The 27,240-nt window shown below is 41.5% G+C and overlaps 1 protein-coding gene across 1 annotated transcript in view; it reads left to right on the top strand.

The window, feature by feature from the left end:
• Rab30 (RAS oncogene family member Rab30) overlaps positions 1–27,240 on the top strand; it is a 123,080-nt gene that overhangs the window by 59,510 nt on the left and 36,330 nt on the right. Inside the window, exon 6 of the mRNA XM_080268172.1 lies at positions 14,266–14,292. Within this exon, the coding sequence (XP_080124298.1) occupies positions 14,266–14,292 (27 nt within the window). The remainder of the gene's footprint in view (positions 1–14,265; positions 14,293–27,240) is intronic.

The raw sequence follows: 27,240 nt of genomic DNA, 5'->3' as shown, positions 1-27,240 counted from the left end.
TAGCATGCCTGTAGCCTGTTGTTGCCGGTACAGACGTCGGAATAAGTTCGTTTCCTTTTCCGTGGACTAAGGTGTTTGTAACACTGCTCGATGGAGAGGTATCCCCTCCTCCTCCCTTCCTGTTAGTCCAATACTCCCACCCAACCCCCCTACTTTTCTCTTCGACCCCATAACCTCACCTGGTACCTTCCACACTCTCGTTCACAGCCAGCTAGGGGTTTCTGTACTTCAAGCACCTCTCTGATTCCATGTAGTCCGAACAACTAATAAAGGATTAGTACAGTATATATCATAAACCAAATTAGGAAAAAGGTTTACTACACTATGAGAGAGAGAGAGAGAAAAAAAAAAATTGCTGTGATGAAATGTTGCGGTAGTAGACACCTCTTTTACACACACACACACACACACATAGGGAGAGAGAGAAAGAGAGGAGTTACAAGGAAAAGTTAGGATCTTAATGGCTATGCAGCCCATACCATGGAGATACTTCTTGTTTGCCTGGGAATGCATATCCAGTTCACATTTATTCTAGTGTAAGATCCTGCCGATGAATCCCTTAAACTTCTCTACTGTAGTGTTAACAACGTCCATGTTGAGTCAGTTCCACGTGGAGCAGATCATCCACGTGAAAAAGTGTTCATGTAATTCCATTTATCCATCTATCCACTGCCGGACGCCTTAATCCCGTACGGGGCGGCCACAAGCAAATCACCTCCACGTCGCCCTGTCCCCCGCCATTTCACTGCCCTGCTCCCAACTCACACCTCACTCTCTCATATACCTCTTCACTCCATCCCTTCATCTCATCCTCAGCCTCCCCCTCCCTCTCCCCCCCTCCACCTCACTCACATATACTCTCCTCATCAGTCTCTCACCCTCCATCCTCTCCACATGGCCAAAGCACCTCAGTGTGTTCCTCCTAGCGCTTCCTATCACATCCACATCCACACGTAATTCTAGTGATAAATTCTTTCATTTACAGCTTCCAACGATGCTTGTGTGCCGAGTCCGTGTTAAGAGTAAGCAACTTTCTGTGTAATGATTTTGAAACCCATTCAGATTTTAAACACTTTAATGAGCTGACCTTGTAGTCTATGAGTATCTGCTAAAAAAAGTCTCACAGTCCTCAGGCGAACCTGATACCTTAGTCTCCTGAACTCTTTTTAAGTCGACGTATGTCTTTTTCAAGTGACCAAAATTCCACAGCAACTCAGAAGGTGGCCATATTTAGGAGATATAGACTGTGAGAACAATCTCTCTATTCCTAGAGAGAGAGAGAGAGTAAAATGATGTAAGATGGGGAAGAGAAAGAGAGTTGGAAAGAAAAGTGAAAAGGAAAGGAGGGGAAGAAGAGAATACTGCAAGAGAGAGAGAGAGAGAGAGACTGACTTGGAATAGTAAGAACAGTCAGGAGAAATACTGATAAAAAAAATGTGAGAGAAGAAACTGAAGCAGAGAGGAAGAAAACACGCATGTGAAAAAATGGAATAGTGTTATAGGAGTGACACAGGGATGGAAGCACACACACACACACACACACACACACACACACACACACACACACACACACACACACACACACACACACACACACACACACACACACAGTCAGCCAGAGCGAATGGACGTGTCTCGACCGCCTCTCAGCCACTGCTGCAAACCTTGTAGTTTTCAGGAATTATGTTTGTCCTGTCTCCTTTGGTCTTGTTTTAAGTTTAAAATATTGCAAGTTAATATAAACTACCAAAAATGTAGAGTTTTTGGCAAAGAGTATACATGAATGTTTATAGTATTTTCGGTAATAGCTGTTTTGGTACTGTAACCAACCTCAAACATGGCCGATAATGTAAACATCAAGGGGCTCAAATTTCCAGGATTTGATAGTGAAACAAATGTCATGGATTTGGTTAAAACATTGATTATGAGGATAAGTGAATTAGAAAAGTAAGCGTTGGATTTAATATTAAAGAACATGTCTTAGAATACCGAGAATACTATACAGAGTCTGATCCAGGCCAGAGAGACAGCAAACCAGGAGATCAAGAATATGAAGCGAGAGAATAACAAATTAAGGAGGAAACTAGAAGAGAGCAGTAATAAAACGGGGAAGGTGAGTAGTGTGTTAGAGGAGCAAAAGGCAAAGTGGGCACATGTGGAGGAAGAACAGAAAGAAGTGGTCAGCCTAAGGGAAATCATTCAGGATGAAAGGGAAATGAATAAGAAAAAAGTGGAAGAAGCTGTAATGAAAATACTGAAGAAAAAAGAGAAAATAGTGAGAGAAACTGTGGAAAGGAACAAATGTGTGGTAATGTTTGAAAACAGGTAGGAGGAAGGAAAAGTTAGATCCGTGAGACTCTTGAGAGACACGAATCTAGTGAGAAAAATATTAGGCAAGATCGATCCTGAAGGAGACAAGTGGGAAAAAGAAATTGAGGAAGTAAGGAGGATAGGGCCTTATAAGAATGGGGAAACAAGACCAACGAGAGTTAAGCTGTCATCAGAAAGTGTAGTAAATGATATACTTAAAGTGACCTGGAAACTAAGCAAAGAGGCCGGGATGGAAAATATTAATAGTAAGAAAAGATCTGAATGAAGAAGCAAGAAGTTTTAAAATCTCTGAAGGAACATGTAAAGGAAAAAAATGACAAGAGGACAGAGGAAGAATGTAAAACATTTTTTTGGAGATTGATGGATATGAAAGTAAGGAAGTGGCATGTGAGGAACTAGAAGTGAAGGAATCAAGGAGGATGGATATAAATACGAAAAAGGGAAGAATGAGTAAAGATAAAAGTTGGGCAGTAAATCTAAGTATCATGTATAGTAATGTAGATGGATTATTATCTAAGAAAGGAGAAATTGGAGACTATATAAATGAAAATAAACCTGAAATTGTTTGCTTGGTGGAGACTAAATTGCCGCGAGATGTTGATACAAAATTGTTTGGATGGAACAGTTATAATATTTGGTGGAAGGATAGAGAAAGCAAGTTTAGGGGAGGTATAATGATCTTAACCCATAATGACTTGAGAGCAAAAAATTTAGAAATTTAAAACACCATGGCTGAACTTTTGGGAGTTGAAATAGAGGACATTAATGGAAAAAAAAAAATAGATGTAATAGTATTTTATATGCCCCCCAACTCTAGGACATGGACAAAAGAAGATTACAAACAGTTAATAAAAGAATCCATTATTAAACTAAAGATGCTAATTGAATGAGGAAATAGAATAGTAATAATGGGAGATTTTAACTGTAAAGAAGTTGACTGGGAAAGTATGGATGCTGGGAACAGTGAGGAATCATGGGGAAATAAATTAATGGAATTGGTAATGGAAAACATGTTAACCCAATTAATTAAAGAAAATACAAGAATTAGGGGTGATGACGAACCATCAAGGCACGACTTAGTATTCACTAAGGACCCAAGTGATGTGAAGAATATTACCTACCAAAGCCCCTTTGGTAAAAGTGATCATCTGGTTATTAAGATGGAAGTAGCGGATTTAAGGGAAGGAGAAAGAGATTAAAAACACAGAGAAAATAGATTCAGTTATGAGAAGGCAGATTTTGCTTCCCTGAGGAACTTTTTCCAAAATGTAGACTGGAGTAAAATGAATACGATCATAAATGTTGATGAGAAATATGAGTTTGGGCGATTGTGTGTGTGTGTATGCGCCGACGCAAGATCGTGCTAGAAGAGTGAGAGAAGAGTTCTGGACAAATGTAGATGTGTGCATGGAAAAGTTTGGAAGGAATGAGAGAGAGTTTTTGATCGGTGATATGAATGGTAAAGTTGGGAATGTGAAGGTGGATGGAATAGTTGGTGAGTGGGGTGTGCCTGCTGAGATAGATGAGAATGGGAGTGCGTTAGTGGACATTTGTGCTGGGAGGGGGTTGGTGATAGCCAATACCCTCTTCAGGCATAAAATGATCCACAGGTATACATGGCGAGTGATGAGAAAGGTGGGTGGTGAACTGAATGAAAGGAAGGCAATGAGTGATTATGTGTGTGTGGATGAAAGGATGCAAAGATGTGTAATGGATGCAAGAGCTTATAGAGGTTGGGGGAGTGGACTTTCTGACCGCTACTTGGTGGTGGCCAGAATTAGGATTCAAGTAAGATGGAGGAATAGAAGAAGGGAAAGACGAGAGGAAGGAGTAGTTGCAAGGAGAGTGGAAAGGTTACAAGAGGATGAGAAAAAGGCAGAGTATAAGAGAGAAGTGGAGGAACAATTGGGCAAATATGAATTGGAGCAGATGGGAGACATGGAAGGTGTGTGTAGGATATTTACAGAAGAAATATGTGCAGCATGTGACGTGGTGTGTGGAAGGAAGAGAAGACGGAGGGCGGTGCAAGGAACAGCGTGGTGGACTGAAGAGGTGAGACAGGCTGTGGCACAAAAGAAGAAAGCATACAATGAATGGATGAGAAATAGGGGCGTGGAAGAAGTTGAGAGGCGGAAGAGAGAGTTATAAGTAGAAAGAAAGAGAGAGGTGAAAAGATTAGTAAGAGAGAGTAAGAAGAGAGTGGATGAGGAATTTGGAAGGAATTTGAGTGTAAAGTGGAGGGACTGTAAGAAAATGTTCTGGAAAGAGGTGAAAAGAGTAAGACAGGGTGGAAGTGAAGTTAGCAGGGGAGTGAAAGATAAAAATTGTAGATTACTAGTGGAGAAGGGAGAAAAAGTGAGCAGATGGAGAGAACACTTTAAGGAATTGTTGAACATACAGGATGGAAGTAATGCGAGTATAAGTGGCTGGGGAATGGCTGGGAGAAGGAGGGAGGTGAGAAGACAGGAAGAAATCAGTAGGATAGAAGTTGTGGAAGCAGTGAAGAAAGTTAAATCGGGGAAAGCCCCAGGAATTGATGGAGTGTGTGGTAAAATGCTGAAGCATGGGGGAGAGATAGTAGTAGAATGGATATGGAAGATGTGCAGATTGGCCTGGGAAGAAGGTAGAGTCCCGGAGGATTGGAAGTCAGGTATAATTATTCCCTTGTACAAAGGAAAAGGGGAAAAAGAAGTGTGTGGTAATCATAGGGGCATTTGTCTTCTTAGTATAATAGGAAAAGTGTATGGTAGGATACTTATTGACAGAGTTAGAGAAAGAACAGAGAAATTAGTTGGAGAAGAACAGGGAGGCTTTAGGAAGGGAAGAGGTTGTGTAGATCAGATATTCATTCTTAGGTCTTTAGTGGAAATGTTTCTGGAGAAGGGAAAGAAGTTGTATGCGGCTTTCATGGATTTGGAGAAAGCATATGACAGGGTGGATAGACAAGGATTGTGGAAAGTGTTAAGAATATATGGAGTAGATGGGAAGTTGTTGAATGCTGTGAAGAGTATGTACGATGGTGCGAAGGCTGCAGTGCGTGTGGATGGTGAACTAAGTGAATTTTTCTCTTTGGAAGTTGGGTTGAAACAGGGATGTGTCATGTCTCCATGGTTGTTCAATCTGTACATGGATGGGGTAATAAAAGAGGTACAAGGTAGGGTAGTGGATGTTGGAGTGGCCCTGGTGAGAGAGGATAGTGTTTGGAAACTCCCTGTACTGTTGTTTGCAGATGATACTGTGTTGTTGAGTGAAGACGGAGGGGAGCTGCAGGGCTTGGTGGATGAGTTTGGGAGAGTGTGTAAGAAACGGAATCTAAAGGTGAATGTAGGGAAGAGTAAGGTGATGGTCTTTGAGAGAGGCGAAGTCAGTGAATGTACAGCGAGGTTGGATGGTGAGGAATTGGAAAATGTGAGTACATTTAAGTACTTGGGTAGTGTGATGAGTAAGGATGGAGGTTTGGGGGATGAAGTGCTTGAAAGGGTACAGCAGGGAAGAAAGGTTGCTGGTTCTTTGAAAGCAGTGATAAGAAACAGGGAAGTGGGCATGGAAATGAAAAAGTTACTACATGACAGTATTGTGATACCAACTCTAACGTATAGAAGTGAAGCTTGGACGTTGTTGGAAGGACACAAGTCAAGAGTGAGAGCAGTGGAAATGAGTTATTTAAGAGGAGCCTGTTGAGTCACATGGAGAGACAGGCTGACGAATGAGGATATAAAGGAGTGTTGTGGTGTGGATGTGGATGTGATAGGAAGTGTTATGAGGAACACACTGAGGTGGTTTGGCCATGTGGAGAGGATGGAGGGTGAAAGACTGACGAAGAGAGTGTATGTGAGTGAGGTGGAGGAGGGAAGAGGGAGGGGGAGCCCAAAAATGAGATGGAGGGATGGGGTAGAGAGGTATATGAGAGAGGGGTGTGTGAGTTGGGAGCAGGGCAGTGAAATGGCAGGGGACAGGGCGACTTGGAGGCGATTTGTTTGTGGCCACCCCAAACGGGATTGAAGCGTCTGGCAATAGATAGATAGATAGATAGAAGTATATAAAACAGGAGTTAGTAAACATGTCCCAAAATTTTTTGCAGCTATGGAAAGGAAGAAAGAATGATTTAACAACAGATGTAGAATGGCACAAGAGGCAAGAAAAAGAGCATGGAATACAGTGAGAGAAAGGTATAGTGTAAGGGCTTGGGAGGAGTACAAGCCAGTCAGAAATGAATATGTAAGGGTGCGGAGAGAAGAAGAAAGGAAATACGAGAAAGATATTGTAACTAAATGTAAAAAAGAGCCAAAGCTATTTTATAGGTTTGTAAATGGTAAAATGAAAGTTAAGGACAGTATAATACGGTTGAGGGATGTAGATGAACCTTACGAAAGAGAAGAAGAATTGTGTGAAATAATGAACAACAAGCTGCAGTCAGATTATGTGTTGGAGGGGGAATTTAGGGAACCTGAAACGGAACCGAGGATAACGGGAATGGCAGAAATTACAGTCAGCATGAATGAGGTTCTGCAGCTGATGAGGGATTTGAATGTGAGAAAAGCAATGGGACCAGATGGTGTGTCTGGATGGATCCTGAAGGAATGTGCTGACCAGTTAGTCTGGCCTGTTTATATCATCATCAAGACTTCACTGGAAAATGGACAGTTACCTAAAGATTGGAAAAGAGCAAGTATTGTGCCAATTTTCAAGGGAGGAGATAGGGAAGTTTCACTCAATTACAGACCTGTATCACTTACTAGTATTGTTTGTAAAATCTGTAAGAAATTTATTAGAAAAAGATGGATAAAGCACTTAGAAGAAAATGAAGTGGTAACACGGAGACAATTTGGTTTTAGGGAAGGAAGATCATGTGTTGCTAACTTATTAAGTTTCTACAGTAGGGTAATAGATGTCATACAAGAGAGGGAGGGATGGGCAGATTGAGTCTTTCTCAATCTCAAGAAAGCATTAGACAGGGTGCTCAGTAGAAGACTGCTGTGGAAGTTGAAGGCCTTTGGAGGGGTGCATGAGAAACTATTAGAGTGGATGGTAGATTATTTGATAGGAAGGCAGATGAGAACAGCCATAAGAGACCAGGTGTCACAATGGAGAAACGTGACTAGTGGAGTACCCCAGGGCTCTGTCTTAGCTCCAATAATGTTTCTGATATATGTAAATGATTTTGCCAGAGGGTTTGAATAGTTACATGAGTATGTTCGTGGATGATGCTAAAATCATGAAACATAGTAAAGGTACTGATACACTCAATCCTCATAAATCGCGTGTTCATAAATCACGGATTCGTAAATCACGGCTAGGTGGCCGTCAGACTGCCGGCAACCTTAAATCACTGTTAAGTCACGAAAATCGCGGATCTAGGCACCCAAGTGGGCCTTTTCTGAGGAGAACCGTAAACCGTGGCATTCAAACTGACAATCGTGACCCAACAACCAATCACCGCGCGTCCCTGGTGGCATATGTGCATAGTAATGCCGCCATGTTGTTGTTGTTCTTGTCCCGCCAGTCCGCACACTACAGACCGTCGGCGTGGAGTACGAGAGTTACCTGCCTTTTTTGTGCAACTCCTCCCCGCCTCCTATCTGCCATGGCCCCTCCCGACTCCCCAATGAAGCGCTCTAAGCAGTATGGTGTCAAGAAGCTGCCGCAGTTGTCGTACAGTCAACGTTTGGAGCTCATTTGTCGTGTTGAGAGGGGAGAGAAGTTTTCATAGCTGGCGAAAGAGTTTGGGAAGAACAAGTGCTGAGAGGTTCTAAGTTCTTCCCAACACCACCCCACTCCATTCACTTAAGCAATTTTGTCATAAGATTAAGGTGAGATCCCTTAATACATGCACTGAATATTCCTAAATTTGTATGATTGTGTTTGATGATGCCTAGATAGGTGTAGGTAGGGTGCTGTGGGGGCGAGTTGGCCAAAGTCCAGACCCAAATTAATTTTTCGCATAAGAGTTATTATTCATAAATCACGGCAGTGGTCCTGACCCAAATTGCCACGATTTACGAGGATTGACTGTAGTTGTAAAAAACTGCAAGAGGACTTGGACAAACTCCACAGATGGAGCCAGACTTGGAAAATGGATTTTATTGCCAAGAAGTGTCATGTGTTAGAAATGGGAATGAGTGAAAAAAGACCGCCCTGGACATATAAAATGGGCAATGAGATAATTAGTAAAAGAAAAGATGAGAAAGATTTGGGAGTGATTATTCAGGATGACTTGTCACCAGAAAAACATATAAACAAAATCATTGGAGGCACTTATGGATTACTGACCAACATGAGAGTGGCTTTTAATTATATGGACGAGGAAATGCTGAGGGAGTTGATAGTGACCATGATAAGACCAAGACTGGAGTATGTGGCTGTGGTATGGTCACCTCACTTGAAGAAGCATATTGATAAATTAGAGAGAGTTCAACAGATGGCAGCAAGGATGATACCAAGCTTAAGGGAACTCACCTACGAGGAGAGATTGGAAAAACTGAAGTTACCAACACTGCGCGAGAGAAGGGAAAGAGGTGACTTGGTCACAATATTTAGAAGTGTAAGAGAATTGGAAAGGGTGGATAGAAAGGATCTTTTTTTGTTGGATGATGGAAGAACAAGAGGTTATGACTTCAAGTTGAGGAAAAGTAAATGCCTTTATGATCTTAAAAGGTTCAGTTTCCTGAATAGAAGCATAAGTATTTGTAACGATTTAGACAAAGAGGTGCTGCAGGTGAAAAACATTCATGTGTTTAAAAGTAAACTAGATAAATGTAGATACGGAGACAGGACAACACGAGCTTAGCTCAATTCCTGTATTCTACAAATAGGTAAATACACACACACACACACACACACACACACACACACACACACACACACAAATGCACACTTTCTGAATATTTGTCGACCTATCTGTCTATGCCTGTCTGTTTACCCCCCCCCTCTCTCTCTCTCTCTCTCTCTCTCTCTCTCTGGACCCTTTGTCTTATCCCCAGTTTCCTTTTCCCTCCTTCCCCTTTCTTTATAGCTATCTGCTTTGTCCCTACCTTCCTTCCTCTCTCTTTCCTTTCCTTCGTCTCTCTCCCCCTCTGTCATTCCCTCCTTATCTCACTCATCTTTTCTTTCTCCCTCCCTGTGTCACAACTTTGTCTTACTTTTTTCATGTCACATGTCTTACCTTTTTTTCCCCATTACTCTCTCTGTCTTTACTTGCACTAAATCCATTTCCATCACTGCTTTCTTCCCGCAGTAATAACTGCATTCTCTCTTCCTCTCTCCTCTCTCCTTCTCTCTCTCTCACCCAAAATCTCTTCTTTCATTCCACTCTTCCCACTGTCTTTCCCTCCCTCCCCTTGTCTTCTCTTCTTAACATCCCCCTCCTCTTTCTTGCCCTAAAAATTAACCTATTTTCTTCCCACCCTTAATCTTTACCTTCTCTCCATAAATTTCTCTAATTTCTCTGTTTCTCTCACTGCCTTTTTACTTGAATGTTACATTTGTTCTATTCAGCCTCAATGCTTTCGTCATATCCTGCTTAGTTCTTTCCCTTCATCCTTGCCAGAATAACACACTTTCTTCCTCCTCCCTGTTACCTTGCCTCCTTTTCTAATTTTTCTCATTATCTTTCTCAGTATTCTGTTCCATAGCTCTCCTTTCCACTTTCTCCTTTTGTTATCCTTATTTCTGTGTTTGCTCCATTCCCATTTTCTCTCGGGTGTCTCCCCTTTTGTCTCTACTTCCCAGTCTCCTGGCCTTTCTATACACATCTCCCTTTTCTCTTTCCTCTTCACACTGCATGTATCTCATTTCACCTCTCACTGTCTCTTCTTCTCACTCTCTGTCTCTTTTCTCAGCTCTCGTTGTTCTCTCCTTGCCTCTCCCCTTCTTATTTTCTCTGTAACTTCCCTCTCATTTCTCATTTTTCCACTTGCTCTCCCTCTCTGCCTTTCGCTCTCTCTCTCTCTCTCTCTCTCTCTCTCTCTCTCTCTCTCTCTCTCACACACACACACAGTGTAGTAAACCTTGTCCAGACTTGGTTTATGATATATACCGTACTAATCCTTTATTAGTTGTTCGGACTGCACTTAATTAGAGAGGTGCTTGAAGTACAGAAACCCCTAGCTGGCTGTGAATGAGAGTATGGAGGGGACCGGGTGGGGTTATGGGATCGGAGAGGATAGTGGGGGGGTTGGGTGAGAGTGTGGGACTACAAGGAAGGGAGGAGGAGGGGATACCTCTCCACTGAGCAGTGTTACAAACACCTTAGTCCACGGAAAAAGAAACAAACTTATTCCGACATCTGTACCAGATCAGTGTCGAACGGTCGACTTCTGCATGCCAGGGCAAACTCATAGTCTTCCGTTCGGTATTGTATCTGTTCTTCTGGCCAAAGTCTGCTGTTTACTGGGTGAGTTTTTCCCGTGCTTTCCTGATGCTGTGTAGGGTTGAGCAGGCCAGGTTGTACTCCTTAAGGATGCAGAAAATGGACAGTTCCACATCAGTCTTACTCAGGATCTCACGCTTCTTCTCAAGAGCTAATACTACCCTCTCCTTTTTCTGTGGTGGAGGGGCCATCATCACACACCCTAGAAATAGGCAAGAGGCATGCAAGGAATAGCAAGGCCTGATGCAGGTAGGGAACCGCCATGAAAACCACCACATGCACCGCCTTAACAACTGTCAGGGAAGAGCTGCTCACTACACAGTCGACTCGCTGGAACTGCGAGCAAGCAAGGGGTCTCTGGTGGACATAGGGTAAACTAACCAGCCCAGCAAGGTAGCGCCACTGGGCTGTTTTCACCTGTCTGGGCAGAAATTTTTTCACGCAACCATAGTTTCCAAACGGACACAAGCATTTTTGTCCGGATTGTGGAAAAAATGTATGAATAATGGTTTGGAACACCAAGATCACAGCATCTTGGTAATGGATGGTCCAGGTAGTGTTGTCTGGATAATCGAGAAATTACTGTACTATTGTTACCAAGGCAGTGGTTTGGTCTCCTACTTTGAAATGATTTGGACTACTGTAGCTACCTAACTTCAGGTCCAGTATGCCCTGAAAGGATCAATTTGTAATTGGCTGTTACCATTTATGAATACCGGTACAGAATTTACATGTAGTGTTGTACGGCTATGGAAATACAGTAGTTTGAAACATAAGTTTTTCACTCTTGGAAAGCCTTTAGGTAGCTCAAATCTCCACACCTGTCAGCACAAGTGTTGGGAAGTGAAAGGCTTGTCCTGGTAGTGAAAGTCAAGGAAAAGGTGCTGTATTTTCACTGTATGCAGTGTTTGCAAAAGCATTGAAACTAAAAATTCATAAATGGTGGGACAACAGTGTGAGTCCATGATAAGGTTGACTTGAGTGTAGCATTGGCTTGTATGGCCTTGTTTACCACCAGGCAGCTGTTCATACTGAATGCACCTTGCAGACACATGTCCAGATAGTCTGCCACCTTCTCTGAGGGCAACATCCACATACTCCACATGTCCCATGTTGAACATTCCTGGTAATTAACACTATCTATCTATCTCTCCATATCCAGACACCATAATCCCGTAAGGGGTGGTCAGTTGTCTTTGAGTTAGTGGTTTTACGGGGAGAGGTACTAACCCATCGCCAACCCAGTTGTTGGCACGTAGGGAACACACATTCATCTTAACCCTCTCACACGCAATTTCAAAACGAGTCAATATGGTGTTAGTCTGAAGAGGAACTGTTGATGCACTATGACACTTGTCAGTGTTGGTCTGAAGGGATATTAGGTAATTTTAGACAAAAATATTTACCAAAAATTAAGTTTTAGCATGAAGTGCATCACTCTTTGGTGCGTCGCGGGGGAGGGTGTCTATTTCAAGGCCAACACTCTCAAATAGTCAGCTTTCTCTTGGCTTTCAGTGGGTGGGCAGGGGTGCATGCAAGCAGTTTTTGGTGATTTACTTGAAAACTATTGGTTGTTTCAAAATTCTGAAAGCTCGAGAAATTCAGCATATAGACGTATGCTTAGCTCATGCATGGTGCGGGCAGAATATTGAGGCAGGATTTTGGGAAGTTATTTTCACTGTGGAAACACATTATTGTCACTGCATTTCCATACTCTCACTGTACTTTTACACATCAGTTTTGTGTGTTTTTATTAGGGGGAGGCAGTGGCAGAATCGGTAGTGAGGCAGCCTGCAGCCCTAATAGACCCAGGTTCAAATCCTGGCTGGGGCACGGAACAGTTCAAGGATTTGAATTTCTTAAAAAGCAGACTTTTCTGATCTACCAAATGACCTGTCGACATGTCATAAAAATGCCCTTCTAATACCAGTACACCAGTCCTGTATGAGACAGCCCTACCATTTATTCAGTATGGATGGTGGGTGTTAGTGCCGAAGTGGTGACATGTGGAGATGTAGGAAGACTACTGGGCCCCAAGGAGGACTACTGGAACTTGGGAATAGGCCCTGAAGCCTTTGCCCGAGTCAGACACGGGAAAAAAAAAAAATTAAATAAAACAAATAAAAATAAAAATTAACATCAGCGAAAATTATAGTATACAATTTATACCAGTATAACTATTTTCAGGGGCAAATGAAATCCATGGGAATGTTTTCCTTTTTGCCTGTTTCCAAGCTGCCCTCATGGCATTTTCTCTGATCGTCACACAAACTTACAGCAAACTTTAGGGTTAATTAGATATGTTTACCATGTTACATTGTGTGGCAATTTTGGCAGTCTGCTAGGTATTGGCACACAGTATCATGGGACACCATATGCAGTACCTGTATATACAAAGGAATAATAGTAACAGCCAATCTCAGATTAATTGTTGAGAACTGTATCGTGTATGATAAGCCAATGTGATTATTAGTTAGATATCTGGATCATTGGAGCTCTCTAGGTCGATAATGTCATGCTCTCAGATATTAAAATTATTTTAGGCGCTGTTTCACAGCAGAGTTGTGCAGGGTCTAGAGCTAAGTTGTCCATTTATCTGTGCATCACCATCTCACCATGTGGCACTCCTTTACTTATTTTAGTCTCCTATTCTTGCACAAGTAGCTGGTTTGTGTGGTATATATGGTATTAAACACTTAGCATACACTTATGCCCACTTCTCCTGAGCTACATATCTTCAACCTCATATTACAGTTTGAGAGAACTGCTTTATTGCATTATGTCTGCATATGGAGCAAATTCAGTGCAGTAGTTTTGGTATTAAGTAATTTAAATTAGCGTGCCTGAACCATTGTTATCACACGGGATCAGAAGAACTCTGTTAGTTTCAACTGATGTATTAAGTGTATTAAAAGCAGTAGTCATTTGTTATAACTGGTATTTAATGACTGTAGGTTGTGTTGGTCTATGTTATATCATATAATTAGATAAAATGGTACTTTTCCAAACAGTTTCTGATTTCAAGGAAATGCATTCAGTGACTCGACTCTCTCTCTCTCTCTCTCTCTCTCTCTCTCTCTCTCCAGTGAATGTAATTGTTGTGAGATCTGAACCAAGAAGCTGTTTTCTGTTGCTTGATCACAGCTGCACTGGGCAGTATTAAAGGCAACATTAAATTCTCGGTGAATAATGAATGGCTGCTTCAGTTTCTGTTTACACATTTGACTGTAACATAAAAATTGGTTTGTGTTTTAACTCCTTCAGTTTAGTAACATAGTGTTTATTTTATTCTTGCTGTTCTCAAAGAGTTTATTCACCTCATGGTAGACTTTTTGATTAAGAGGGGTTTAGATATTGCTTTCATTAACCCCTCATATGAGAGACCTTGCCTTGGTCAGATACAATCATCCATAAATAGCAACAGTATTCAGTACTATACTAAGTAATGCAGTATGTCACAGAATTGAAGGAGTTAATATTTAAGTTATAACACTTCAGTCTCCTGCTGTTTTTTAGCCACTCTGTCTGCACTGCTAATATCAAGTTCTTTCTCCACTGGTGTGCAGCTTGTGCGTAGTGGACATTTTGACAAGGTATGTTGCACCATCCAACTCTCATTTTATGTACAGATTAGTGTTTGTGTACAAACCTGCAGTTTGCATTGTACATTATATTGTGTACCAGGATCTTTGATAATTCAAATTGCACATCATGGTTTGTGGTATTACTGAATATTCAGTACATTAATGTCTAGGCAGCATCTGAATTATTCACATTTGGTGGAGGTGGTTATTGAGAGATCTGTTTCCAGAAATGCGTGAGCTTGATTTCAAACTGGGCAGGGAACAGTATGATTTTTTTTTTTTTTTTTTTTTTTTTTTTTTTTTTTTTTAAACTCACGAGACCCATCAACATGCTATAAAAACACCCTTCCTAATATTGTACCAGTGCACCAATCCTGAACAAGGTAGCCCTAGCATGTTCCATTATACAGTTTGGATGATAGGTATTAGTGCAGGTGATATGTGAAGGTGTATAGCATGTAAGAAGACTGCTAAACCGCGGTGGACAGGTTGTAAAGCAAAGCTATACCTGGAGTTGGACATGCAAAATTTTATATATATATATATATATATATATATATATATATACAGTATATGTATATATGTATATACAGTAATTTCTGTAATAACCGGATGCCCAATTCCCGGACACTCCAATTTCCGGACAATATGGGCCTGGGCCTTCGGAACCCAAAAGTGGTCTAAAAATGAAAAAAATCCATAAAATTCTGAATTTTTTCCCACCCGTAATTTGAAATTGGCATGTGGCGCTAAACAGCTGTGTTTACACGGCCCCTTCAACCCTTCGTTCCTCCCCCCTCCCCAGTTACTGCCTAACTACCATCGTAAGTAGATGTGCATCGCAGTGGATGCCACACGTGCTCGTTTTTGTGCATAAACCGTGAATAAACTGCAGTACCTGGTGACTAGACTACATGGGAATTTATAGTGTTGTGCAGTGTTAAGAAATTAGAATTTAGAATGCAAAGGATTAAGTGTGGAGTGCAAACTGGTGGTTGAAACTGGTGGCTGAAACTGGCGTGCTGCAATTAAGAACAGAATGTGCAGTGTTAAGCAATTATAACTCACAGTGCAAAGAAATAAGTGCAGCACAACGCTGGATTACTATACGTGCTTCAAGAGCATTTTCACCACTGCCAGATCCTTAGAGGAGTCAGCCAGAGACTTGCTGTAAGTACCCTATACACTGCTAAATATTTTCCATACTCACTTTTAATTTCTCATTCTTTGATTCCCTTTCATTTATTTCATGCTTTATGTCCATTATTGGTGTGAATAGTGTCTTCAATAGGTGCTATGCATATCCGGTAGGGAGTTATTTAGGTGGCTTTCAAAGTTAGGCTGGGTTAGGGTCCATAAGTACCAGTCCAGGAGGCAGGGGCCCAATATCTGGACAGGCCCAATTTCCGGACATGCCTTTGGCTGTGTTACATTGGATATTGGGAAGATTACTGTATATAGATATAGTAAGACCTGACTATAATGGACCAATTGGGGTCCAAGCCATTAAAAAAAATCCAAAATTCTGATAGAGCGACATCCAGACTTCCCCCCACTAACCCTTACTCTTTCCGATATATCACACAGTCCGGATTGCACAAACGGTTTTTCAACTGTTTTGACTACCATTGTGGTACTGTACTGTGTTATAACTTCACTGCATTAATCAAATAGTATAATACAGTGAGTCTTCGATATACAAAAGGGACAGGGACCAAAAAAACTTTTGTAATTTGAAATTTCGTATATCGGAACGGTTTTCCCCATTGAAATATACATAGAAATGGGGGGATGCGTCCCACGACCCCCTCGGACCCCCCACCTAAACTTTACCTCCCCCCCCCCCACTATTTTGAAGTAAGCAGTACCTGTATACAATTATAGAGAAATAGGTGGTCATTTTCTTGTACACATCCTTTTTCTTCGTCACAGTCCTGAAGGTGGAAGCTGCAAGGCCTAAAGCACGCCCAGTCTCCGAGACTCCCTGTCCCTCCTTGTGGCGTCTTATAATTTCCAATTTCCTTTCCAGAATTAGAGTACGGTGCTGCTGCTTTTTTTCAGCAGGCTCCCCCAATGCTGGAGATGATGCAGGGTGCTTGGGAGGCATGGCAAAACAATACAAAAAGGTGAAGGGCTGCAAAAATATCCTCACGTACAGCGAGGCTGCGAGGAGAGGAGGGACATGGACTCACCTGAGAAGCGCGTGAAAATTTGTTTACCAGAGAGGGGTTAGTTCGTTTTATCTCGGCCAGCGAGCGAGCAGTGCACAGCGCCGCGCCCATTTTGAATTTTTCATACAGTATTCCATTAAGCCCTTCATAGCTGCCTGTCTTGAACAACACTTTACACTTTCGGTGTCAGTGACGTTGAGATAGGACGAGTTATAAAAAACTGCGAACAATTATGGGAAGGGAACGAAGGTCACTGGTGTGTTTACACGACTCGACTCTACCATCCCAAGGAGTCAGGTGTTCACTCCAGATGTATTTGCATATGTTTACATGCTTATGTTAGATGCTCTCTAATTTTGAGTAAGTTTCTTTCAGCAAGAGAACATAATTTACCACCCTCAAAATAGTCAGAAAAATATAGAAGACAAACCAGAGGAATATGAACTGAATTGGTAAGGTCTTTAGGCTGTATGCTTACATGAAAGATTATGGGTTTCACAATTTTAGGAGACAATATGGAACAATAATGTTTGCTAATCAGAAAAAAAATTACTCTATCGTCCCACATGTTCTCGTAGGTTAGAATTCAGTTCCACATTCTTCATTCAGTATCTCTCTTCCCAATATATTTCAGACCGACTGAGCACAGTTGTTTCTGCTCCTTAATGTTAGTGCACATTTACTGCTGATTCTTTTGTTCAATCTTCTGTGTATGTGTGAAAGAGAGGGGACTGATACAGTCATTACTCGTTTTACGATGGGGTTACATCAGGTCATACCTTATCGTGTACCGATTTTATTGTAAATCGGTAGATTGAATCCCATTATAAAAGGGGGGGTTATGTCAGCTCAACTTCCCAAAGTCACCTAACCAAGACTGAACCATAAATGACAACCCACCTTCATTCCTTCCTGTGTTGGTCCAAGTCGTCTCCAAGTCGTCCCCCCCGAGGCTGGGGGACAACCTGTGCTTACAGGCTCTAGTGGTCAGCCTCTGAGTAAGACAGGAACAGGTTATGGGGAGGGGAATCCGGCCCATACCTGCACCAACCTTAGCACTGGGACCCATACCTGCACCAACCATAGCACTGGGGCCTACACTGGCACTGACTTTTCCACTGGGCACACAAATCCACAGTAATCTCTTAATTCACACAAACTTTTTTCACGCGATTTTGGTTATCCATGAATTTTTTGTATAGTAATTAAAACATAAAATTATTGTATTCAGATAAATAATTTTAATATATGAGAGAAATAAATTTAAAATATAAAAATGCCTACCCACTGCCAGTGTGCATACATTTGTGTGTGGGTGGGTGGGTGGGACGTCGGTCTACCACACACCACATAGTTAGTTTGAATCCGACGTTCAAACCATGCATGACTGGCGAATTGTTATTTGTGGCTTATTTTTCTGCCTTCCATTGATTCCTTGCCTTGTTTGTCAACATAGGGCCTAAGCGTGGTGCTAGTGATGCATGTGGTAACACACCAAAGCGGGCTCGTAAAGTGATGTCACTGACAGAGAAAGTTAAAGTGTTGGACAAACTTAGGGAAGGAATGTCGGCGACAATTCGCCATCAGGACAATTCCCCGTCATTTATTTACATGCCAATTTATTTAGCAAGTACAGTACACTAGCTTTTTACTTATATGAGTTATTAAATCTGTCTATCTATCTATCTATAGCCCAATTCCCTAATCCCGCAAAGGGTGGCCGCAGACAAAACGCCTCCAAGTCGCTCTGTCACCCACCATTTGACTACCCTCCCCCCAACTCACCCCCCCTCCCTCATATACCTCTCAACTCCATCCCTCCACCTCATCCTCGGTCTACCCCTCCCTCTCCCTCCCTCCACCTCACCTACATACACCCTCTTAGTCAGTCTTATTAAATCCCCCTGAAAATTAGTTATTAAAGTATTAATCAATAATAAGTATATTTATAGAATGACGGGGAAGCGTCCAGGGTGCGAATTGTCCTGACAGGGAATTGTCCATGTTTTGATGGTGAATTAACACTATGGGGAATAAACATGTAGCTGGTTCTGGATAAACATGGCCAGTGCACTCTGCCATGTACTTAAAGACTTACGGTATGTGTACCTTTTAATTTAATTTATCATTTGCACTGAACAAGATGTGATAACTTTAATTCTTTGAGGCTGGTGGGAAGGAGCCACCATGTTGGTGATGACGTCAGCATTCATACTGCAGACGACGCTCCAATCCGTTACACAATACTTTACCAATAACAGAAATAATAGTTGTACCTACATGGCCACCGTAGATCCAAACTACCCCATTCAGGTATGTTGTGAAGGAATACATTTCATGGTGTTAATGGATGGTCCCATTTAAGTAAGTAAATTGTGGTGAAATCGACCAGAAGTAGCTTACAGCTACACCATTCCCGAACGGTGCTCGTACCTTATGAGGTGGAACGTGTTAAATGTGTGCCATACAATATCAATTGTATGAGTTTATAATGGTATTATGCTCATGAATATTTAGTATTTGACCTCTTCATTATTAGTTTTCTGAAAAAACAGTTTCATTGACTCTGAACTACAATACTTCAGGGGAGTGTGACGAAATACTGAATTGGCGGTCTTTTTTTTTTTTTTTTTTTTTTTTGCGAGGAAGAAGGAACCAAAGGCCATCAGCCTGCAATAAGAGTTCCCTCCAAGAGAAAACAAAATACAAGAGTGAACCAAATTCAAGATCCATTCATTTCGAGATGCCTGGATACACTGCGTTTGAAAGACTGGAGATCATAGGCAACAGGAAATACAGACAGAGGGAGACACTTCCAGAGTTGACCTGTTGCATAAATGAAGGACTGGGAGTAACGGTTAACTCTTGCATTAGAGAGTTGGACAGAAAAGGGATGAGAGTTTGCTGCCAGACGGGTGCTACGCGCCCGTCGTAGAGGTGGAGGAATGCAAGCAGACACTTCAGAGGAGCAGTGACCATTAAAGTAGTGATAGAAAAGAGATAAAGATGTAACAGTGCGGCGAAGAGACAGAGGTTGAAGGGAGTCAGTAAGAGGAGGAGAGTTAATGAGACGAAAAGCCTTTGACTCCACCCTATTTAGAAGAGCTGTATGTGGGGAGCCTCCCCACACATGAGAGTTGTACTCCACACAGGGGCGGATAAAACCCCTGTATAGAGTCAACAATTTTGCAGGGGTAAAGAAAGAACGAAGTCGGCTTAGCACACCCAATCTCTTGGAAGCAGATTTTACAAGAGATGTAATATGATCTTTCCAAGATAAGTCCCGAGTATATGAAACCCCAAGCATGTTCAAGGATGATGCAGGATTAAGCTGAATATTATTAAACATTAGTAGGTATACCTGTGGAAGATTTTGACGGGTTGATAGGTGTAAGAACTGAGTCTTAGATGCATTAAAAACAAGAAGATTATTTTTACCCCAGTCAGAGATATGAGCCAAGTCAGACATTAGGTGTGCCATAGCCTCATCCCTTGTTTGTTGAAGTAACTGCTGAGATGGACGTTGTGGGAACCGAATGGAAAGGTGAAGGGTGGACTCATCAGCGTATGAGTGGATAGGGTTAAATGTACAGCTTAGAAGGTCATTGATGAATAAAAGGAAGAGAGTTGGTGATAGGACAGAGCCCTGAGAAACACCACTGTTGATAGAACTAGGAGAAGAATGATGGCCGTCTACAACAGTGGCTATAGAACGACCAGAAAGGAAGCTAGCGATGAAGGCACAGATAGAAGGATAGAAACCGTAAGAGGGCAGTTTGGAAATTAAAGATTTATGCCAGACTCGATCGAAAGCCTTTGAGATGTCAAGTGCAATGGCAAAGCTTTCGCCAAAGTCCCGAAAGGAGGATGACCAGGAGTCTGAAAGGTAGGTGAGAAGATCGCCAGTGGAGCGTCCCTGATGGAACCCGTACTGACAATCAGAAAGAAGGTTGTGATAGGAAAGATGCCTTAAAATTTTTCTGTTGAGAATTGACTCGAAAACGTCGAAATACAGGACATTAAAGCAATTGGACGATAGTTGGAGGGTTGGGAGTGGTCACCCTTCTTTGGGACAGGCTGAATGAGAGCAAACTTCCAGCAAGAAGGAAAGGTACAAGTTGACAGACAAAGGCGAAAGAGTTTGCCTAGGCAGGGTGTAAGCACAGAAGCACAGTTCTTGAGAACAACAGGAGGGACTCCATCAGGCCTATATGCCTTGTTAGTATTGAGGCCAGTGATGGCAGAAAATTCATCAGCTGAAGAAATTTTAATGTCAGCCATGAGGAAGTCAGAGGCACTTTTTAATTGGTAAGTGTTATAGATTTTATCACCATAGAGGTTCATACTCACCTAATTATCCGATCAAATTTTTGCATTTAATTTTACCTTTTAAAAAATCCGGATTCACAGCAAAAACGCGGTAAAATTAGCAGAAATGTTTCTCCTTTAGCTCAACAGCTTGCCTTGGCAGACTTCTGCTTTGTATAAATATTGATTTAACATCTATCTATCTATCTATCTATTGCCAGAGGCCATAATCCCATAAGGGCTGGCCATTTGACTTTGAGTTAATTGTTTTACGGGGAGGGGCACTAACCCTCCACCAACCCACTTGTTGACACGTAGGGTACACGTATGGTTTGGTTATATGGTTACCACCCAGCGTTGTAAATGGTTTCCTGGCTTACAGGAAACCATTTGGCTTGTCACTCAATGTAAAGCCACCTGTAAAGAAAAGCAATAAGAAGTGACAGGAAAAATGGGAGAAATAGGAAGAGAGGAGGGCAGGCACAGAAAAAGAATGATAAAGGCTAAGCAAGGAGTAGGCAGCACTACATCAAGTGAGTGGATGATGGTCGCCACCACCTACCACAAATACAGATGCATTTATTTGCACTTTAAATCAGTATCTGTACAAAATAGAAGTCTGTCAAGGTGTGTTGGCTATCTAAAGTAGAAATACCCGCTAACCTTAGCACATTTTCGCTCTGACTCCTAATATTCTATTAATAGTTAAATTCAGCATAGTTTTTTTCATGAATTTCAGATAATTAGGTGTGTATGAACCTATATGGTGAAGAATATATTATTTTCACAACATTAAAGGCTGCATTCCAGCACTGGGAACTTCCGACGAGCAGCCAGCCACCACTGCTTTCGTGTATTGTTATTGGCTAGTATGCAGAGGAATAATTTCCCTACTGTGCTTTTGTCAGTGCACTTACACATTGGAATGAAACATTAGCAGTTATTCTTCTTGTCACTGGGCATTCTTAGAGATCAGTAATAAGCACAGTGTATGCTGGCTAAACATAAACAAAGCAGACTATGCTGCCTCAGTGTGAGTAGTGACGTCACAACTAATCACGGGCCGTTTCAGAGTCACGTGATTTTTCGGCTACTTTATCTATTATTTTTTCATGTTTCTGCACATTTTTTTTTGGAAATAATGGTTGATAGTTATTTTCTGCATATTTTTTACTCATACAAGTATCTAACTTCAAAAAAATTTTGACCGGAAACTCGTCTTTTGTCTCGGAACCATATGTTTGGGGTGAATGAGTTATCTGTTCGTACACTAAAGAAGGCAGAACATAGCATACGGGAGGTAGTGATGGTTAGTGCACCAGACTGTGCTAAAGTGTCTCCACCTACGCCTGTGCTTGTCAGTTTTCAGTAAGTGTTAGGGATTACTGTACCTCAGGGTTGCCAGATTTTTTTTATCGAGTTATCATACTGATGTTTGAAAATTATCGTTTTTCCACCCAAATTATCGTAAAAATACAGTATATCGGATGCCTATGAAAATTATCGTACCGGTATATCATTGTTGCTACTGCTACACTACGCTCTACAGTAATATGATGATAAAATAAATGATCAAGTTCTTACCAACACATGTCTTCAGTGGTGTTTTAAATTTATATAAACAGCATTAGTCTCATGTAATATAAAAGAAAAATGGAAATTCATAAAAGTTTCGATATATGTAATGGCTAATGTAAATACTGTATACTGTGTGTGTGTGTGTGTGTGTGTGTATGTGTGTGTATGTATGACACATTTGTGTACTGACATGAAACGGGAAATTTAAGTTACCAGTATGTCAGATCAAAACACTTTTTTTTTTTCCTGTTCGTTACGATATTCACACTTGTTAACAGAATTCCATATCGTTGTTTTCTTTGTCTGGGTTTGCACTTTAACATGTACAAGAACAACTGTAAATTGTAAAAGAACAGCGGCCTAAAACTATACCATATAGCTTACCGTTTTATTTTTTTGTGGTATTATAGGAAGCACTTCCTGCTCACTGTTGTGCTCCCTATCACCCATGTTAGAAGACATGGAAACGGTTTCTGATTTCTAGCTCTAATAGTGAGCCTGTTACCGAATGACTGTGCCCAGCAGCATCACGGTGATGACTGATGAATATCAGTTTCAAACCGTAATGGTCAGCCATCAGTGTGACTCGAAATGTGCCTGTACATTTCGTACAGTACAAGTACAATAAGCCTAGCTATTTCATAGACACAATTACCTTACGTGCACTAAGGAAAATTACGACTTCTCATTTTACAGATAACATACTATATATGGAAAAGATTTACACTTGAAAAGGCTTTTTTTATTATACTTTTTTAAATTAAAACTCTTATATCATAAAACAGAATTATCGTAAAGAATGTACGATAATAAGAAAAGGTATCGTACATCGTACCAGACTCAGTTTAATCATACATGTAAGATAATTATCATACGAATGGCAACCCTGCTGTACTGTAGTACGATGTTTGGCTGAGAGGTGACGATAACTAGGGCACACGTGAACAAGTTCAAAAGACAGGGCTTTGAAGGGGACCTGAACCATGACAGTGAGCTGCATGCCAGGACTACCATCTTGCCTGAGACAAGTGACGGTCACCTTGCGTGTGCCTGGTGCTTCCCGATGGCAAAATCGTTATAGTGGGAAATTTATCGTAAATCGGATTTTGGGGTGGAACTTTTCTATTATCGTTGTAGTGAAATATCGTAAACTGAAACATCGTAAAACGAGTAATGACTGTACAAACAATGATGCATTCTATTATCGCTTTCATAGCTGCTGGCCTTGAACAATGCGTTACTGTACAGTTGTCAGTGACACTGAGTTAGGGCGAGCTATAAAAAATTGCGAGCAATTATGGGAAGGGAATGAAGGTCACTGGTGTGTTAACATGACCCTACTCTACCATCTCAAGCAGTCAGGTTTTCACAGTTCACTTCATCCCAGATGTTTTCACTGATGTTTACATGCTAATGTAGCACGCATCCTAATTTTATTAATTCTTTCACGAATCATAGCAAATCACAGGATGGGTTTAGGGGAAAAATAAAAGAAAAAGCCAGGTGTGCCAGACGAGTCTTTTCACATATGTAAGAAAAAGAAACTGATTATAGAACTTCGAAAAAACGGTCCTGATGCCGACCACGGGAGCATGCAAATTTCTGAACCCACAGCCATTGAGGGGGCTAAACATACGCTTTACTTTAAGCAGTAGAAGCACCTTACCAAACCAGTTCTTCCTGATAAGCTGTTACTTTTTTCAGGTTATTTCTGGGTTGGTAAATAAACCTTTCTTGTTAAATCTGTTTCCTCGTCATTTTTAGCTGTTTTGGTGTGACAACTCTTGTTTATTTTTGTTTAATGGCGGAAAGGACTGTTCTTCCCTAAGTGTTTAACTAAACCTGGCCTAACCGAGCTTATCTGTACCTAATAATTTAACCTAACCTAACCTCCAGTTGGGAAATTTGGGAAAAGATATCCACCTTTGAGCACGTTGAGTTTCCTCCACTGCGTTGGAAACGATCGTAGAGGAAAGTGACGATAATAACAGGGAGGAAATTTTTCAGCAAGAAAAAGTAATTTGCCAAACTGAAAGTTGTCAGAAAATTACAGAAACATGCTGGAGGATTATGAATGGCATTAGTCAGGTCTTTCTGCTGCTTCAAGTGTACATTTACCGGTAAATAAATCAGTCTAACAGTACTTGTGTTTTGTTTCCACCACATTAATTTTCACTTCGGATTATTCACGCACCCCTTCACACCATATAGTCTGGATAATCAGGCTATCTCTCTATTTCCTTTTGTATCGATTTTCATATTATTGAGACACAGGTATTTTCATACTGTGGAATTTGTTCTATATTCATCACTTTCGTACCTTCGGGTTTTTGTATTTTGAAGACTCACTGTATATATAATAATACTGTACTGTACACTGATAAATATGTCTTTTATTCACCTTATTGTGGTGAACATAGCTGAAGTGGTCAGGCAGTCCGGACTGCTCCTGGCTTTATCAGACTTTTTCCAATATATAGGAATTTAGTCCAGTAGCTCCTCAATTCCGATAGAAGTGAATTCTGGTCTACTGAAGTCCATTATATCGAGGTTTTAATATACACTCAAACCTCGACTTAAGGAACCTCCATTTAAGGGATTTCGGATTTAGGGGACTCCATATTCTACCTGACAAATGGACAAGAACATTAAAAAATGGTACTTAATGTCTAGGTTATAAACATTGATATGTTTCTTTATACAGTATATACCCGTAAAATAATATTCATAATCATATAAATAAGATAAGTGAAACTATCTATCTATCTATCTATTGCCAGACGCCTCAGTCCCGTTTGGGGTGGCCACAAACAAATCGCCTCCAAGTCGCCCTGTCCCCCGCCATTTCACTCCCCTGCTTCCAACTCACACCCCCCTCTCTCATATACCTCTCCACCCCATCCCTCCATCTCATCCTCGGCCTCCCCCTCCCTCTTTCTCCCTCCACCTCACTCACATACACTCTCTTCGTCAGTCTTTCACCCTCCATCCTCTCCACATGGCCAAACCACCTCAGTATGTTCCTCATAACGCTTCCTATCACATCCACATCAACACCACAACGCTCCTTTATATCCTCATTCGTCAGCCTGTCTCTCCATGTGACTCCACAGGCTCCTCTTAAATAACTCATTTCCACTGCTCTCACTCTTGACTTGTGTCCTTCCAACAACGTCCAAGCTTCACTTCCGTACGTTAGAGTTGGTATCACAATACTGTCATGTAGTAACTTTTTCACTTCCATGCTCACTTCCCTGTTTCTTATCACTGCTTTCAAAGAACCAGCAACCTTTCTTCCCTGCTGTACCCTTTCAAGCACTTCACCCTCCAAACCTCCATCCTTACTCATCACACTACCCAAGTACTTAAACGTACTCACATTTTCCAATTCCTCATCATCCAACCTCGCTGTACATTCACTGACTTCACCTCTCTCAAAGACCATCACTTTACTCTTCCCTACATTCACCTTTAGATTCCGTTTCTTACACACTCTCCCAAACTCATCCACCAAGCCTTGCAGCTCCCCTTCGTCTTCACTCAACAACACAGTATTATCTGCAAACAACAGCACAGGGAGTTTCCAAACACTATCCTCTCTCATCAGGGCCACTCCAACATCCACTACCCTTCCTTGTACCTCTTTTATTACCCCATCCATGTACAGATTGAACAACCATGGAGACATGACACATCCCTGTTTCAACCCAACTTTCAAAGAGAAAAATTCACTTAGTTCACCATCCACACGCACTGCAGCCTTCGCACCATCGTACATACTCTTCACAGCATTCAACAACTTCCCATCTACTCCATATATTCTTAACACTTTCCACAATCCTAGTCTATCCACCCTGTCATATGCTTTCTCCAAATCCATGAAAGCCGCATACAACTTCTTTCCCTTCTCTAGAAACTTTTCCACTAAAGATCTGAGAATGAATATCTGATCTACACAACCTTTTCCCTTCCTAAAGCCTCCCTGTTCTTCTCCAACTAATTCCTCTGTTCTTTCTCTAACTCTGTCAATAAGTATCCTACCATACACTTTTCCTATTATACTAAGAAGACAAATGCCCCTATGATTACCACACACTTCTTTTTCCCCTTTTCCTTTGTACAAGGGAATAATTATACCTGACTTCCAATCCTCCGGGACTCTACCTTCCTCCCAGGCCAATCTGCACATCTTCCACATCCATTCTACTACTATCTCTCCCCCATGCTTCAGCATTTCACCACACACTCCATCAATTCCTGGGGCTTTCCCCAATTTAACTTTCTTCATTGCTTCCACAACTTCTATCCTACTGATTTCTTCCTGTCTTCTCACCTCCCTCCTTCTCCCAGCCATTCCCCAGCCACTTATGCTCGCATTACTTCCATCCTCTACGTTCAACAATTCCTTAAAGTGTTCTCTCCATCTGCTCACTTTTTTTCCCTTCTCCACTAGTAATCTACCATTTTTATCTTTCACTCCCCTGCTAACTTCACTTCCACCCTGTCTTACTCTTTTCACCTCTCTCCAGAACATTTTCTTACAGTCCCTCCACTTTACACTCAAATTCCTTCCAAATTCCTCATCCACTCTCTTCTTGCTCTCTCTTACTAATCTTTTCACCTCTCTCTTTCTTTCTACATATAACTCTCTCTTCCGCCTCTCAACCTCTTCCACGCCCCTATTCCTCATCCATTCATTGTATGCTTTCTTCTTTTGTGCCACAGCCTGTTTCACCTCTTCAGTCCACCACGCTGTTCCTTGCACCCCCCTCCGTCTTCTCTTCCTTCCACACACCACATCACATGCTGCACATATTTCTTCTGTAAATATTCTACACACACCTTCCACGTCCCCCATCTGCTCCAATTCATATTTGCCCAATCGTTCCTCCACTTCTCT

This window comes from Coenobita brevimanus, chromosome 26, assembly GCF_032717465.1.
Source record: "Coenobita brevimanus isolate Jiangsu-jjx chromosome 26, ASM3271746v2, whole genome shotgun sequence".
Taxonomy (NCBI): domain Eukaryota; kingdom Metazoa; phylum Arthropoda; class Malacostraca; order Decapoda; family Coenobitidae; genus Coenobita; species Coenobita brevimanus.
This window is presented reverse-complemented; position numbering and strand designations above follow the sequence as displayed.